Source organism: Colossoma macropomum, unplaced genomic scaffold (genome assembly GCF_904425465.1).
Source record: "Colossoma macropomum unplaced genomic scaffold, Colossoma_macropomum, whole genome shotgun sequence".
Classification (NCBI taxonomy): Eukaryota; Metazoa; Chordata; class Actinopteri; order Characiformes; family Serrasalmidae; genus Colossoma; species Colossoma macropomum.
This window is the reverse complement of record NW_023494788.1, coordinates 28,500,157-28,517,969: the sequence shown is the minus strand read 5'-3', so window position 1 is coordinate 28,517,969 and position 17,813 is coordinate 28,500,157. Positions and strand designations below refer to the sequence as shown.

Sequence of the window (17,813 nt, the reverse complement as noted above, 5' to 3'; positions counted from 1 at the left end):
CATACAAGTGAAAAGGGTTTGAAGACTTGTGAATAGTTTATAATAAGTTCTGAAACTAAGACAAATGTTAAATTCATGGTATAACTACTGCCTTGTAAACCGGTTAAACAAACGCTGTTCAATAACTGTAATCATAAAGATTTTGTCACACAATTTTATTACTAACAAATGGCTGGCAGAGTCAAGGTCTCAATAATTTTATCTAAAATTTTAGACATTATTTTAATTAAAAAAAAATTCATGCCTAATTGAAGATTTATGCAAATAATTCGACATTTGCCTTTATTAATCCCTACACGAAGGCGGATGTTTTGCGACTCCTGTTGGTTAGACAGTAAGTCGCAGCCTTGCCTCCGCTCATACAAGGCTCTTTTTTGTTGTCTACCGCGACAAAACCTACATTAATCATTTAAAAAAAAAAAAAAAACAGAAGACTGGACTCAAAAACCTCTCACTGCAGGTATGCGATTATGCGCTGTTCACGAGTAGATCCGAAAACGTTTTACACGTCAGTGATGTGTTTCCTCGATTAAAAACGTGTTACTCCGGATAGCAGTAAGTTTACACACAGCCAGCTGCCTGGCTAGGCCTCAACCTACCGCCAAAGCAGGAAGGATAAAAGTGGCCACATATTAGCCAGCTAGCCAGTCATTAGTTTTTGTTTTCTTTCTTCTGACTTCAGAGTATTGTGGAACATGTCTGGAGTTAACATACAGAAAAATCAGCCCATTACTTTGTTCATAAAGTGACGCATATTAAGTATTCATGCAGCTTCTAACGCACTCAGTTATTTAGCTATCTCCGCTTTTGTTGCTTGCTCTCTATATTAGCTAGCTAGCCTACTCGTTAGCCAGCTAAAGGCTTCGGCACGTTATCAGTGTTTAGGTCCTCAAACCAGAATGTCATGCGAGCGTTAATAATCGTCTACGCGTATTTAAATCTTTCTAGATGACCATAAACCCATCCCTTCTTTGACTAACACTTTAATGATGTAGCTAACTAGCACGGTTGTGATGTGCAGCCCGTAAAGCGAATCACAGGCTTCTTTGGACGGTACACAAGAGTAAATCTCGTTGAATCTCCTAGCGTGTCAGATACAGTCTGTTAGTGGTAGTTCAGATTATTTTACAGTATTACCCGACTGAGCGCTACCAACTAAACCTAAATTCCCTCAATTTTTATCCTACTCTTTGTGGTACCATGATTTTTGTCCATTACTGATGTCGTGCACTTTGTTTTCAGCTTTATGTTTACCTTTTGTGCTGTAGAGATATTTCAGTAAGAGTGATTATCTGTAATGCATAGCATTTAGAGATTACCAAAACAAGTTTGTTGTTCTCTTTAAAGCATCTTTGACCATTCTCTTCACAGGGATGTCGAAATTAAAGCTGATATCTGTAACTGACACTCAGTTTTCTCTGTCATTGCTGGAGTCCATCAGTGAGCAACGGAACAATGGATTATTCTGTGATGTGACCATCATTGTTCAGGACCGTAAGTTCAAGGCACACAAGACAATGTTATCGGCATCCAGCACTTACTTTCGTCAGCTGTTTTCCGTCGCAGGACAAGTAATCGAGCTTAATTTTATCAAGGCAGACATATTTGAAATTATTCTGAATTACATATACAGCTCTAAACTCTACAGAATTCGATCTGACAAGCTTGAAGATCTTATCAATGCTGGCCAGATCTTAGGTGTCAAGTTCATTGCCAATCTTGCAACACCTCTTTCACAAGTCAAGGGTTTACCTGGTTTATCGAAAGAAGGCGAGAACAGTAATGTTGGGGCCACAGAGGAAAATGGAGCTGGAACAGATAACATGCCAATCATCACTGAATCGTTCTCGTTGTCTGCTGAGGAATTCAAAATGACTGGCAGCGGTGTTGAAAAGGATGACTCGGACAGCGATGATGTTCTTTTTGTCTCACAAATGGAAGCCCCGAAAGCTCAGAAAACAAAGCCCTCTCAGGTTATGGATGCGAGTGCTGAAGGTGGACCAGAGGCTAAAAAACAAAAGGTCACAAATGAGGAAGGTGCGAACACTGACCAAGCTGAGAAATGTAAGCGCCCTCCTGAAGGTGTGGTGGAAGGCAAATTTCAAAATAGCCCTCAACCTCAGCGAGACACAACACCTCTTGCTAGCCCCATCATGTCTCCAGACCCCAGCAGCAGTGTTTCTGCCTCTCCTGCCAGATCTTCCTCACACAGTGCACCTTCCACCCCAGCACGCATGAACAGTTTCACCCCCACAGAGTCCCATAATTCTTCTGTTCCTCTTGAAGCCAGTGAAGTTCTTGGAGTCCAGAAGAAGAAGGTACTGCTGGAGCATTCGCCTGACCAGCCAGGCAAAATTAAACTGTCGGATGTGAGGCCATCCTTCAGCACAAATAACGGACCTGCCATGGATGTTGTTCCCAAAGTGTCCACCAAAAAGACGATAACATTAGACAAAGCCTCGGAAATCGATTCCCTTTCACCAGGATGTAAGGTTTATGCTAACATAGGAGAGAACACTTATGACATTGTCCCTGTGAAAGAGGATGCAGGAGAAGGAGACTCTCGAGCAGGCCCTGGAAGAAAATCACATACATCTGTGCAAGGTGCAAGTAATGTGTCCAGCAGCACACCTCGAGGCAAAAAGAAAGCGAAAGTGGAGCAGGAGGACCACTATGAGCTAATTATGGATGGCAAGACTTTTTATGTATGCATTGTGTGCAAGCGTCCCTACGTGTGCCTGACAAGTCTCCGGCGTCATTTTAACACACACTCCTGGGAGAGAAAGTACCCCTGTCGTTACTGCGACAAGGTCTTTGCCCTGGCAGAATATAGAACCAAACATGAGATTACTCACACGGGTGAAAGGAGGTACCAGTGCTTGCTGTGTAATGAAATGTTCCTGAACTACCAGCTGTTGTCTTCTCACTGTAAACAAGCTCACAATCAAGATCCCTCAGGCAGAAAGGAGAAGGATGACACTGACAACAACCTGTACCGCCTCCTTCCCTGTAAAACTCTACAGTTCAAACCATACTCCTTCGTCTCAGAGGAAACGGGTGGAATTCCAGTCATCAACGAGAATGGCATTGTCCAGCACATTACCCCCGGCAAATCTCACTTTACAAACCAGGGTGTTCCCTCTGGCCAAAGCAAAATGTTGAACTGGGATGACATCTTTGTTGAGCCGGATGCACACACTCGTCCAGGCGCTCATGCCCGCCCAGGGCCACCACCTCGACCTGGAAACCAAATGAATGTTGAGAACACGACAGAGTTTGAATTTGTCATACCAGAGACATACTGAGAAATTTTCACAGTGCTGCGTTTGGTGCCTTTTATGTTCGGGTCTTGATGAATTCTGTTAGTGAATTCAGTTGCCTGAACAAGCTGAGAGTTTCATTACAGGGGGCCCGAGCAAAGAGAAAAGTATGAGTTGGAGATTCAAGGTGCTTTTTTGGGGTTTTTGTGTCAGAATCATGTATTCCTTCGGATTGTTCCACAGCTCTTATTTACATGTGAATGATGCTTTTTAAGAACACTTCTTACACAAAGAAATAACAGCTCTTCTATAATCTTACTTTTGTTTAAGGGTACAATAAGTAGTTTTTCTTCAAAATGTAATGAAACGTTAAAAAAAGAACATTACCTAACAGTAGTATTTACTGAATTTTACATAGAGGCAAGACGTAGGCAGTATGTAAGCTGTAAAATGCCCTTACCTGTCTTACATTAGCAGTGGACGGTATTTCATGACAAACCATCTAAATAACAAACCAGTCTGAGTCTGCAGAATGTCAGTAATGTGACTTAAAGTAAACTGACTTGTAAGAAAATACATATTGTACCTTTAGGATATGATTGTTGAATTGCATAGGACAAATGGGTGAGTAGGGTTCGACATAATGAGTTGGACTTCCAATCCACTCTTGTTTAAATCATGCTGTAGTTTGATACAGTACTGTAAGTTGCATTTTATACATTAATCATGATAACTGTTCAAAACCTTTGTCGGTTCACATTCTCACAGCTATTGTTAGGTCCTGTAAGGTGAATGTATAGGTTGAAGGATTTACTTATGAGGAGGCTGATGGCACACAATTATGGATGTAATAGTCGTGAATAAAATAATCATTGTGTAATGATGACAACACACATGGATGAAGGTAAATATGCAACAAATTTATTTACACTCTTGAAGAGCATACAGTACTTTAGGGGATGAAAATGCTGTACACTCTTAAAAAAGGCGTTCCATATACATATACAACACATTCTCCATTAATCTGAAAAACCATTTCATCATGCTAAGAACCATTTAAGCATTAAAATGGTTCCTTATAGAAGTCATGGTTCTAACTAGAACCACTTCCTTTACTAAAGAACCCTTGAAGAACCATCTTTTTTTCAAGAGTGTAGACTACAACGTTTTCAGTTTTGTTTCACATTACATGATAATCTCAACAACGTACTGCAATGCACAAACGTATGCCATCCTTGAGAACGTCAGCTTCAATATGATTCCCTTGGTTTGCACAGGGATTGAACATAAAGATTCACCTTTGACCAGGATGAAATCCTGACTTTATTGCCCTGATTTTGTAATTTTATTAAATCAATTTCTTTTTCTGACAGATTAGAGTAAAATCAGTTTACATCACAGGGTGGGGATTGAAACATGAAGAGACACATTTTTTATTTATGTTTTTTTTTTGTGTGAGGAAGGATGGAATAAATCTGTGAATGTCTTTAGTAATATGTCGATGATTTAGGAGGTTGTTTTAGAATTGTAAAATTGTACAATTTTATTTATATGCTGGCCATATATCCTGCGGTCATTTCCACCAAAAGCGTAATTCTGAATTGTCAAAGATAAATGGCGTGCCTCTACTAAACAGTAAAGTGTCCAAGCCAAGCACGTTGTAAGGGTAACGTAAAGGATCTCGGGCTTTTATTAACATGTGTTTTTGTACATTTCTTACATATGTATATTCCATTGTAGTCTTGTCAGTGATGAACTGTTTTGGACAGTAGGATGTGACTCAGTGTTGCCTCAGTCAGAAAGTGAGTGCTCTAACAATTGTTAATCATGAGCATATTTTGTACTACTAAAGACCTTTGTTTTAACAATTTCTGTTTTGTTTGGAATCATATTTATTAGGTCTTAGTGCTGTACAAAGTGAAATAAAACTCTATAGAGTACCTACTAATTCTTTTTATTTCCATGGCTTGTGGTAGTTCATGTGATCATGTGAACAGTTAATAGTTTCTTTTCTCCAGTGTCCTTTTTCCGTGGTGGTGTCTAGCATTGAATTTCATAGTATTCAGTATGGCTTTGAGTGAAGTAAGTCTAACAATAAGGCGAGTCTGATTGGAGAAGAACATGAACGTATATAAGGTGGAGGCCCCTTTTTCAGCTCAGTTTTATGGCATAAACCACCAAATCTGGCCATGTAGTGTGGTAAGACTGGTCATATAACATTTTATACATTAAGTATATTTTGAACAGACACACCTTATTTGTAACCCTTGCTTATTCTGTTCTTACAGTTGTATGTTTTGCTTCAAATAAAGCACATAAAACACAATACACAGACTTGTCACTAATCACAGTGAATACATACCTGGAAAGTAGTCTTAAGACTCGTGTAAATGTATATTAAGAGAAGGCAGTATGTTGCTATAGTTCCAGTGCGTAATACTAGGTCACAGAGACGATTTATGTGAAATGCGTATAGGAGGACACGGGTAATTTTGTATATATCCCTGTCATTCTGCAGTTGCAATTAAAAGTCTTATATAAAAAAAGAGCTGGTCTAATGACCTAAAAGCTGTGCCTCATTTTTAAATTGAATGTTCTGAAACACTTGCCATGACCTTTCTATAAATTGTCATTTCCATATTTCCAAACCAGAAAAAAGGTAGAGGTGTATAATGCATGTGTAACTAGGCCGGTTTGAAATTGTTTCCTGTACACTTTATCATAGCACAATTTAGCAACAGAATATTTGCAGCACAAATGATTTTTTTAAAAAACACAGGCTTTGATTTTGTGCACATTTCACATTCTTCACACATGGGCTGTATGCTAAATAATGCTACCATATATTACAAGTTGAAGTAGCCTATGATTTTGGCTCCATACATATAATTCTAGCTGCCCGAACTGAATAAAAAGAACTCAAGTAATTATTCTAGCTTGATATTATTAATTATACTAAGAGATGATAAAGTGCAAATCAAAAATAAGACTCCTCTTCATTCCTCTTGAGCGAAGGCGAGGCAAAAAACAGGACCAGGACACTCCGTGCCACTTAGGGAGTGTTCACATTATCTAGTGTGACAGACGCAGGGTGGCACAGTCACTGTGTCCAAGAGAGAAGCCCACAGCGATGCTCTATGCATAGGACACCCATAACAGGGGCAGAGGGCTTATGCTGTTTGGAAGCAGACAGACACTTTTAAGGCATAACTGTGAACAGTCTTGATGTTAGTTGTAGCAAGTAGAGGGTAGAGAGGCCACCTAGTATATTAAAGTTATACTGGACGCGTCTCACTGCTTACATCTGCTCTGCAGGGATGAAGTCTCTTAGCTGCACACCACAGCCATAGTCTCGTTCCCTTCAGCAGATGAGGTAGTGTAGTGAGACTGTCTGCACAGTGAGGCTCCACAGCAGCAGGTGTTCTTATACTACAGGTCAAGGTGTTTCAGCATCCCCAAATGCCCATTTTCCTTTGAACCCTTGGCAATGTGGTAAGTGTTCCTGTAATCCTTTGCTGGTCCCTTAAGGGCTGTATGGTGGTGGTTTGTCATCAGGTGGGTAATAAGGGGGGGAGTAGCGTGGCGGGATCATACTTGGCCACATGTGACTGGCTCCAGACTGGGAGTCATCAGAAAGGCCAGAAGAGTCGGGGAACATGGAGCCCTGCAAGGACAAAGATTATTCATGTAATCAGTCCATGTAGGTTTGATCTACTGATAAATGTGTATTTTGTGATATGATAGAACTAACGCTGAAAGATTCACTGTTTTTATATAATTCATTTTCATAATTTGGGGAGTATTTCATAATGTGAAATACTCCCCAAATCTTCAACTTTAATTACAGCCCATCAGTTTTAATTGGGAAATTTGTAACCTAATAACACAGAGCTTGTGAACTGCTAAAGATACATTAGACTAGGTGTACCTAATCCTGGTCCTGGAGATCTACCACACTGCAGAGCTTAGCTCCAACTGTAATCTAACACACCTGATCCAGGTAATTAAGGCCTTCTAGGCATCTAAATATTAGAGCCAGATGTGTTGGATCTGAACACTTCAGGGTGGGAGATCTTCAGGACCTGGATTGAGCACCCCTGCACTAGACCAATCTGAACACCTGCATGATGCGTACATGACAACACAACTAACTGGCCATCTGGTGCACTAGGAAAAGTGGATATTCTGGTCTTCTTGACCAAAAAGAGAGGGCTGGACATTAATTAATAGAAAATAATCGCAATTCACATCGCAGTCACAATGTTAGCAGCCTGCCAAATAAAGACACAAACGGAGGTGGAGCGGACAGGTCGAGGGAGTAGCAGCCGGAATAAAACGGGGGGTATGAATTTTCTGAACACTGTTATAGAGAAAGCTGCTGCTAATGAATACCAAAAACGAGTCAAAAATATCATATATGTCTCATTAGTAAACCATTGTGGGCTGTAAATGCATAATAACGATCCTGAAGGTGTTCATTCTGGAAGGTGCTGATTACCTGTAGGTCGTAGGCAGTGTAAGGTGGAAGGCAGGGGGCAGTGTTGTAGAAGGAGTTTGATGTGGTTTGGGCAAGAGTCTCTGGGGGTCCAGGGATGGCCAGAGGGTCTGGCTCACAAGTGTCAGGAGCTGCTGGCATCTTCAAAGACACAGGCATAAAGAATAGCACAGTTATCCTATACTCCTATACATACAGTACTATGTAAAAGTCAGAGATCACCCATTTGATTATTTAATTTCCAGTCAAAGTGGCCATTAAGTGCAAGTTATTCATTTTTCAGTTTCAGAAAAAAACAGGAAACATATTTAACACAAAATTAAAAAAACCTCTGATATTAATTATGTTATCAAATCTATCAATATTTAATATGTCCACTGTTTACTTTTGTGCACCCACTGCTACTTCAACTCTTCCATCCTTTTGATCTTAAAACCAAGGTGTAAAAGCTGTGTGCTCCCAACAAAAGCTGTCCACAAAACATTGACAGACATTCTTTGAAGGGCAACAGAAACACTAAGAGTGACAGTTCAGGGTCTCCTTTGTCATATTTTTCATTTCATAATGTGCCAAATGTTTTTAATGAGTGACAGGTCTGTACTGCAAGCTGGCTAGTTTAGCACCTGGACTATTTCACTACAGAGCCCTGCTGTTGTATTACACAGAGAGTATGGTTTGGCACTGTTCTGCTGAAATAAGCAAGGCCTTCCCTCAAAAAGACGATGTCTAGATGGAGCATATGTTTGGAGCATATGTGGCTCCAAAACCAAAATCCCTTAGTATTAATGGCACTTTCACAGATGTGTAAGTCACCCATGCCATGAGCACTAATACACCCCCATACCATCACTGATGCTGGCTTTTGAATTGTGCACTGATAACAAGCCGAATGGTCCCTCTCCTCTTTAGCCTGTAAGACACGGCATCCATCAATTTTTAAAATGAATTTCAAATTTTTATTTATCAGACCACAGGACCCTTTTTCATTTTAAATGAGCTTGGGCTCAGAGAGGACTGTGGCATTTCTAAATCCTGTTTATGTATGGTTTATAAAGAGTTTTAACTTGCATTTGTGGATGCAGCGACAAGCTGTATCACAAGTGTTAACAGGCAATGGTTTTCGGAAGTGTTCCTGAGCCCATGCTGTGATTTCCACTACAGAATCATGCCTGTTTTTAATGCAGTGCTGCGTGAGGGCCTGAAAATCACGGCCATCCAGTATTGGTTTTCGCCCTTGTGCCTTGCACATTCAGATTTCTCTGTATTCTCTGAACCTTTTAATGATATTATGTACCATAGATGATGAAAACATCAAGTTCTTTGCTATTTTATGTTGAGAAACTTTTGAATTGTTGAATCTGTCCGCCCACTCTTTCACAGAGTGGTGAACCTCTCCCCATCCTTACTTGTGAAAGACTCAGCCTATCTGGGATGCTCTATTATACCAAATGATGTTACTGATCTGTTGACAATTAAGCGTATTAGCTGTGAGATGTTCCAGCAGGTGTTTTTTTAGCATTACACAACTTTACTAGTCTTTTGTTGCCCCTGTCCCAACTTTTTTGAAACATGTTGATGGCACCAAATTCAATATGGCCATATATTAAAAAGAATTCTGAGTTTCAATATTTGTTGTCTTTGATCTATTTTCAATTAAATACAGGGTTTAAATGATTCACACATCATTACCTTCTGATTTTATTTACATTCTGCATGGCGTCCCAACTCTTCTGCAAACGGGTTTGTAATGGGGATTACTTGGATTGTGACATGCAGAAAATGCAACCAACTTCTAAGAGTGAACTTAGAAAATGAAAAAAATTTCCCGCAGACTTTTTTGAAAAACTGAAAGCAAATCTCCCAAAAAGAATGGAAGCTGAAATAAAGGCAAATGGTGGACATACTACATTTATATTGTATAATGTATTGTATTGTATTCAGCTGTTAAAGATTCTGTTTTTTTTTTAAATATGCATTAAAAATGAATTACTTGTACTTAATAGTACAATAGTACTTTTGCACAGTACTGTAAAAGAGCCAGATATTACAGTCTTACCATGTCTTTGAAGCCTCCAAGCACTGCTGCTGTGATGATGCCCAGAAAGAGAGCAATAATGTTGAGAATAGTGGCTGACCACAAAAGGTGGTAGAGGTGCACAACGTCCTGGCAACTTCGGACATCAGTATACTCATGGTAGCCTCCTCTTAGCTCAACACGACTGTTTCAGGATGCAGAGAAGAGCATTATAGCAAAATAAATTCATGAGATGAGACTGTACCAGCAAGACATAACACAAAGCAACAAAAGAAAAACTTAACAATACATTCATGCAAAACTATGAATGAAACAAAAAGACTGCCAGTGCACATCACTCTTAAGAAGAGCATGACATGAAAAACATATATACAATCCCTTAATTTACCCTACTATGTATTTAAGATTTTATCATGTTTTAGACCACAAATGAATGGAGTTACAGTTTTAAATCCAATAAGATATTTTGTTTGTGGAGTTCAGGAATGAGGCCTGGTTCTCACTTCAGAAAGAAGTGCCAGGACATGCAGAAAAAAAGCCTCCACTCATTCCAGTGGTACTGCATGTTTCCCAATGGAGTAACACTGTACACAGCCACACTGAGTACTTCAACCACAACAAATCATGGGTTGTCAATGTTGTCGAGGGGCTAAAAATGGAAAGACCTACTTCCAAATCATGGTGGATTTCCTAAATTTTTTCAAAACATCTTTATTCTGAAGTCCCAAAAGAGGATGTTCTCTGAAACATAAGTAAACACAAGCGATCTTTCCAACAGAGCTTGAGGAAAAAAGGCACGCTCAGTCAAAGCAAATAGAAACCATAACCAAGATAAAACAAAGACAGCAGAGATTGGCCTGAGATCTGCCTGGAGAAAGAGGAAATCCTGAGAGAGTGAGAGGGGTGCTGGCGCACACGTACTTGCCACAGTTATAGAGGTCACAGCAGTAGCAGGTGTTACTCTTCACACGCAGCTTACAGGACACACGAGCGGTCTGGCACTGGACCTAAAAAAGACCAGATACACGTGAAAATATGATGGCTGCATCGCTCCATTTTACAAGCAAAAAGAGAAAAAGGTAAATTCAGCGGAGAGCTCTTGAGTTATTATGAGTTAAAAATGGGTTGCAGAGGATCCTTTGAGGCGGCGTCATGAACTCACATCTAGGTCAAAAGAGGTTACGCTGGAGTAGTATTCACATCGACCAGCATAAAGAGGCCTGAGGTCCTGCGAGAAATTAAAATACATCCAAGAAAAAGTATGTTATAGACTAGCAAAAGACAAAATGTGCAGCTCTGAGATGCATTTTATGATACTCAAAACAGAAGAACTCACTGTAACACTTTATTTGAAGGCTACCTACACAGGAACTTCATAACATATATCTAAGCATTGCTTAACGTATTTACAAAGCAATACTTGAATATTTACAAAAATGCCAGTGATTGCAAGATGCCATATGATGTGAAATAAATGTGAAATTATGAAATAAATGATATTACATTGACATAAGGGGACTTAAACAACAGCGACAGACATTTCTTTAATTTATAACATGGTTGTGAAGCATCATTCCCAAGTAATCAAACGTATAAAGGAGAAGCCTAGTCAAGACCTTTGGATGGAAGATGGATGATTGTGATGCCCTCGAACATAAGTGATCATTTTCATGCATATAGGAAAATAGCAGCTTTAACCCTCTGAAGATGCCCTGTGGTATCTGTGCAACGATGTTTAGGCAGGTGGCATGTGTCAAACTAATGTCCATATTAATGCCCACACCCTGGGGTTTCCCAGCAGAACACTGCCTTAAGCATCACACATCCTCCACTGGCTCGTCTTCTTCCAACAGTGATTCTTGGCACCATCACTTCCTCAGGTAAACGGCGCACACGACCCAGACTAGATCTGGACTTTGGAGCAAAGGTCACCTTTCCTGACGGTCAGGCCCATTGCAGACACTTTCAACAGAGGACGGAGGTTAAGCACTCGTGCAGGCCCATACGCATGAAGGTGCAATTTCTCTGACTTGGGCATCAGTAGCCCTTCTGTCGGTTCAGACCAGACAAGACAACCTTCATTGCCCTGAAGCACCCTGTCACCGTTTCATGGTTTGCCCCTCCTCGGAACACTGTTGGTAGATACTCACTAATACTGACCAGGAGCACCGCACAAGCACTGCTGTTTTGGAGATTGTCTCGCTGTAGCGATTTGGCCCTTGTCAAACTCACTCAGGTCTTCATGCCTGCCCATTTCTCCCACATCCAACACGTGACTAGGCCACCCAAATTTTTGCTTACCATCTAAATATCCCAGAGATTGACATATGTCATTGTTATGAGACAATTAATGTTATTCGCTTAATCAGTGAGTGGTCCTAAGGTTTTGGCTCATCAGTGTACATGTTCCCATACAAAACCTTTGTACTTTACTCTTGGTAAAATATTAATCCAGCAAAAGTAGAAGTTTCCTGGCTGCATTTTTATTTGAGTACAAAATTACTGTTTTTAAATCAACTTGAGTATCAAACGTTAAAGTAATTTGAGTTATTACACTTACTTTGTATTATAATTTATTAAATTGATAACCAAGTTACATTAAGGAAACCAACCACTCAGTTGTACTTTAACTTAATAAATATATTATTTACATATAATATATTATATTATATTATATAGAACTAATAAATTGCATTCTTAACTAGGCCTCTGCCTTATAAGTTTCACTACTATGGAAAGATGCTTTAGTTTTATAAATGGAACAAATGTCTGTCACTTTAACTTAATGTCCCTTATGTGTGGAATGGCCAAAAATTTAACCATGGTATAATTACAATTTCTGAAGGTATACTTTATATCATACTATACATTTTAAATTATTACTATTTAAATTTTTTATAGGTTAACAGTAGCTTTATATTCTGGGATGTCCATTCAATCTGATTAAACAAACATTTTTACAACTAAAATAAATATGAAATATATTTATTGTAAAAAATGGTAATTCACATCTGGATTTTTACAAGGGTTAGACTGGCTTCCTATTTGGCAGCCTTTTGTAAAAAGTTTCTGTTAAACAGAAAATTCAAATAAGAAGCCAACTTTAGCTTTGTCAAATTTCTCAAGTCATTTATCTCATGTGTGTCTCATACATTTGTGCCTCTGACTCTTAGAAACTGCTGGAATTTGGAACATGGTACAGTAATACACGGTCATTACACTTTTGCACAAGGCCCTGCCTGCGGCATCTTTGGATGCAGCTGACCAAGTTAAGTAGCTTCTCAAGTGGAATAAGAGGAAACAGAAACCCAGTAATCGCTTTGGTGTCCATGTTAGACTATTCCGCTGTTCAAAAAACAAAGTGGACTACCTCAGGTACAACAGAATAGACAGCGGCAGGTGATCGAAGGTCTGCTGCACTTTTATTTTCATTTGAAACATGACTGAAACCTTTATGCCAAAAGGGCTAATGTTAACATGTTTTGCATTGTTTGTATGTTTAAATATTTGTGATTATTTGTGGCATACCAGCATAACGGTTATAACAAAACTAAAACCTGAGGAAGAGTTTTAACCCACTTTTACCTTTATGTCAATGCAGTGTTATTTACTTCATGAAACATCTTATGTCATCTTGCAATTACTGGCATAATATGTTCAAATATACAAGTAATGTTATACAATGCTAATGCATGTGCTATGAAGTGCCTCTCCATGGAAGCAGACTTCAAATAAAGTGCTACCAAACTCACTATGTGCCTTGCAGCAAAAACGCCGTCCACAATAGCACAACAGAACGCAGCCACCACACCAAAGCTGATGAAGACAATGGAGGCCACCAGCTGCAACAAAAACAAAAGCTTACTGGACAGTGAACACACTGGTCAGCTACTCTCATAATTCAGCATGCAAGCCAGTTTGCAAAGTCACTATGCCCAAATAGAGTCTCTTGACGCATTTACCTATCAATATCATAAGTCTATCTCCTTGTTTCTGAAAAGTTGGCACACAGACATTATCTTACCTAACTTTATGTTGTAACATCTGGGTATTGTCTACTTTGTCCATATTTATTGGTAACTCTGGGTTATGGGCATTCACTATTCACGATAGAGCCATTACTTGGTATGTCTGCTACTTCCAACCGAGGGTCAGCAGGTGTGAAGCACTTTGTAGAGGACATGATGGTAATAAAGTCGTCTGACCAGTAGTTCCATTCTCTGGTGCCCCCTAGCTGGCAGTGTGCCAGGCACTCCCTGAATGAGTGCTGCCCTCCCTCCTCTGACTCGGAGACAGGGAGCATTCGGTTTCACGTCATCTCGTTCTGTCTGCAGGCCACACACCTCCGCTGGAGGGAAGCATCTGAACCCTCCCAATGACATACCACATTCTACAACTGACAGCATCACAGAGCCAGGCTGTGCCAAAACAGCGTATAGACTGTGAACACTGCATTTAAAGGCACTGCAAAACATCAGGATGAAAAACTTTGACGACCTACATTCTTCAAAAATGTTAATCTCATGCCAACTGTCAGCTTTAACCCTCAAGTTTATCTCCGACAACAGATACAACAAGCTGTGCGTAAATTTACATATATCTATTAAAAACCTGTTTTTTCTGGATCTCTCTGATTAGCCTGGCGCAACCAATTTTTCATTTGCAGAGTTACACCTCCTATTCCCTCTGCTCTGCGATGGCTTCCGTACATTCCTGCCTGGACATCCATCCTGCTCCTCTTACACTGAGCTATTTCTGGGTGCATCTCACCAGAGTCCCTGGAACAAATTCTGATATTCAGACTGAACTCAGTGAGCCTGTTACTCCTATATAATAACATGAGCAAAAACCTGAGCAAGTCTTAAAAAATCAGTGTTCCTCCTCACCAAACTGGATTTTTTGGGCCAATGTGGATTTTTCCATCAAGGAGCGATGCATATTCATTATCATGGTTCAGAATGATTTGCAGGGCAAAAACAGAGAAACTGATACGAAGAAGAAGAAGTGGTGTAATGTAAAACCTCTTACCATCTGCCTCTTATTTTCTATTAAATGGGCTCCAATGATTCCGAGAATGGAGCCGAAACCAAGCTAAAAATAACACAGGATAAATGCTGTTACTGGTTGCATCACTTCATTGAAAGATATGTCAGTCTGACATGACCCTGAGGGAGAAAAAACACTTATTTGAATCTCACACAATCTATTCACTTGTAGCATATGGTTGCTTTTATATTTTTGGAAGGTTTGAAATTGAATATAATTTCTATTACATTCCAATCATTAAGTTATTCTTAATTACTATTCGTTCTTAATTATTAATCAGTACTTCATTATGTAGAAATGTCACTATGTGAATTGAATTGTGGTTATCCAGATACAGTTATTCTCTCTCAGAGCAGTAATAAGAATGACAGTCACTGGCTAATGAATTATTACACTTCCGCCTTAAGTTTTAAAGGAATAAAGAAGAAAAAAACGCAAGCAATATGAATTCACCTTCTTTATCAGTAAAAATTTTCAAGCATATAAGATAAAATGAAAACTAAAAATATGTCTTCAGTACATGCAGAAAAGTGTCAGTTAGTTACAGAATTATAACTATTATTACTTACAATGACTCCAGGATAGTAACCACCAACAGTAATGTTCTGTGTCCTTGTGGTAGCAGCCAACCCAAAGACTAGGATAAGTATAGACACGACGAACAGCATCACCGTCACTATGATGGACTTCCTTTTCCTCCTCTTGAATGACCCTATAAAGATGGTAAAGTAGGCCAATGTCATAAAAATGTATGTGCTTATCTGAGGAAGATATGCTTTCCACGTTTTATCAGCTTCTGAGCAGACTCAGGCTAAAAGTTTTATCATTCAATTGACAGCTAGCCATAAACACCACAGAAACCTCTAAAATGCTTCAACGGATTTTTATTGTTTCGCTGTTTTCATCTCTGCTGATAGCTCAAAAGGCACAGATTTTCAAATCCATTTTGTCTGCAGGTCTATGAATTATATATACAGAAATGTATTTTTATGAAAAATCAAATAAATAAAATACTCAGCAGAGTATTACTATGCCAAAAACCTAATTTATTTAGAAAATGTATTTAGAATTTTTTATCAGTTGTATATTGAGAAATGTTACTCCTTCATGAAAACGCCAACGAGGCTTTTAATCTATTGTTTACAAAAAAATGTAGCATAAACATAGTATTTAGAGCTATAAAATAGGTTATTATTAGAGCTCTATAGATTTGACGATGATCCATTTTAGTTTACAGCAAATGACCACATTCTAAAATCCCAGTGTAGCTTTACACTCAGTGCAAAGGAAGATTTCAGTTATCAGTAAAAGTACCTACTACGAACACTTACATCTGCAAGATGACCATTTTCCTAAACACTCTCTTCTAATAGATCAAAGTTGGTATAAAACGTTGTACTGTTAAGATATAAAGTGAGAATGTTTTAACGTTACACAGCGTAGCCTGAGCGCAGTCCTATAGATTGTGACATACAGCATCGAACAATGAGCGTTTCACAACGTTTTGAGCGTTCGGGGTTAAACCGGTGGGCTAATTCAGACATTCAGATATGTAGAGCACTGCAACAATTCCCAAATTAATCCTGAATTCGGACATAAACCAAACCACAGTATGAGTCTGGGTCTGGCTAACGGCATTGACCTTGCACGTACCCACTGCATCGGACACAGGTATCCCGCTGGCTGGCGGAGTCAGTCCCGCTGGCATTTTGTTTGGGGGCTTTCTAGCATGAGCTAGGCTACCGTTAGGACTTAAGGTTAAAAATTAAACGCCCTAGTGAGACGACGCTGCTTTTATCGCTCAGACTTGCTGAATAGAAAACCTGGGCTTGCCGTGGCATTCTCTGACAGCCAGCACTCCTTCAGCTCCTGTAGTTCTTCTCTCATTAGCTGCTAATATCAAACCCCTCCGTCACTGCACTCATCAGCTCAGCACGCGCGCCTCGCGCCACTGCGCATGCCCGGCTCTCCTCGCTCTGATGCTGTAGAGTGAGGTTACTTCAGACGGTTGCAGGGTTGTCCGATTCGAAAGATTCTGGATGAGAATCGATGCAGTCTATTCTAAACAATAATAATTATCGGTTTTAAAATTCAAAACTTAGGGAAGAAGATCTGGCAACATAAAAAAGTACAATGTTGATTAAGTACAGAATAAATTATTAAGATTTATGTTGTGATTTGTGTTATGTGTGCTGAAAAAAAAAACATTTCATGCTGGTCTGAGTTGGTCTAAACTGGTCTAGTGCTGATCTAGTGCTGGTTTAGCTGGTCCCTCAGCACGGTCATGCTGGTAGCATGCCAGCATCCAAAACACAACATATACTGCTGGTGGACCAGCTAAACAAGACCAGCAGACTAGTAAATTATTTGTGAAATAAATTAAAGATATACACTAACCTTATTTACTTTGTTTGTTTCTCTCTCTCTCTCTCTCTCTCTCTCTCTCTCTCTCTCTCTCTCTCTCTCTCTTCCTCCTACAGTATAGTATTAAGGACTTCACAATGATGTTATCATTTGCAAAATATTATGTAGTTTTATATCTAATATTTAAATGTATCACTACTTTGACTTATACAGTACCGTACAACTGAGTTGTAATGCAATTACAGTAAAATTACTAAGATACAAGATGTTGTAATAAACTACAGTACCATGTTGTAAATTTACAGTAACTTACAGGTAACTTGTTGCAGTAAATTTACAGTAAAGTGCTACAAGAAGATATAGTAAGGATTGTACAGTATCACATTGTAATTTTAAAACTAGTTGGGTATCACAGTGCTGTAAATTTACAGTGACTGGATCACATTTACAGCAATGTGACTATAAAATGTTAACTGTAATTTTACTGCAACTAGTTGCCGGTAATTTACTGTAAAAGTATAGGAAATTTGTAGCAGTGCAAAGTATTTCAGCAGACCAAGCACTTGAAAAAATCTTTAGCAAAGCCATATAACATATTTTTAAAAAATGGTAA

The 17,813-nt window shown here is 39.2% G+C and overlaps 2 protein-coding genes across 4 annotated transcripts; one reads left to right on the top strand and one right to left on the bottom strand.

The window, feature by feature from the left end:
- Positions 1-49: 49 nt before the first annotated feature.
- Positions 50-5,586, top strand: zbtb33 (zinc finger and BTB domain containing 33). The gene is made up of 2 exons (XM_036569034.1): positions 50-460; positions 1,372-5,586. The coding sequence occupies exon 2, from the start codon at positions 1,374-1,376 to the stop codon at positions 3,303-3,305; it is 1,932 nt and encodes a 643-aa protein (XP_036424927.1). The 5' UTR covers positions 50-460; positions 1,372-1,373; the 3' UTR covers positions 3,306-5,586.
- Positions 4,160-16,775, bottom strand: tmem255a (transmembrane protein 255A). 3 transcript variants are annotated; one of them, XM_036569035.1, is made up of 10 exons: positions 16,490-16,775; positions 15,406-15,548; positions 14,819-14,881; positions 13,543-13,632; positions 10,953-11,018; positions 10,712-10,797; positions 10,460-10,531; positions 9,812-9,974; positions 7,759-7,896; positions 4,160-6,924 (listed from the first exon to the last, which is right to left on the bottom strand). In XM_036569035.1, exons 1-10 carry the CDS (start codon positions 16,542-16,544, stop codon positions 6,784-6,786), a joined length of 1,017 nt encoding a protein of 338 aa, XP_036424928.1. In that variant the 5' UTR covers positions 16,545-16,775; the 3' UTR covers positions 4,160-6,783. The 3 variants fall into 3 exon arrangements, with proteins under 3 accessions (XP_036424928.1, XP_036424930.1, XP_036424929.1); XM_036569037.1 differs by having other exon boundaries at positions 16,670-16,762; XM_036569036.1 differs by lacking the exon at positions 10,460-10,531.
- Between the last annotated feature and the right edge of the window lie 1,038 nt (positions 16,776-17,813).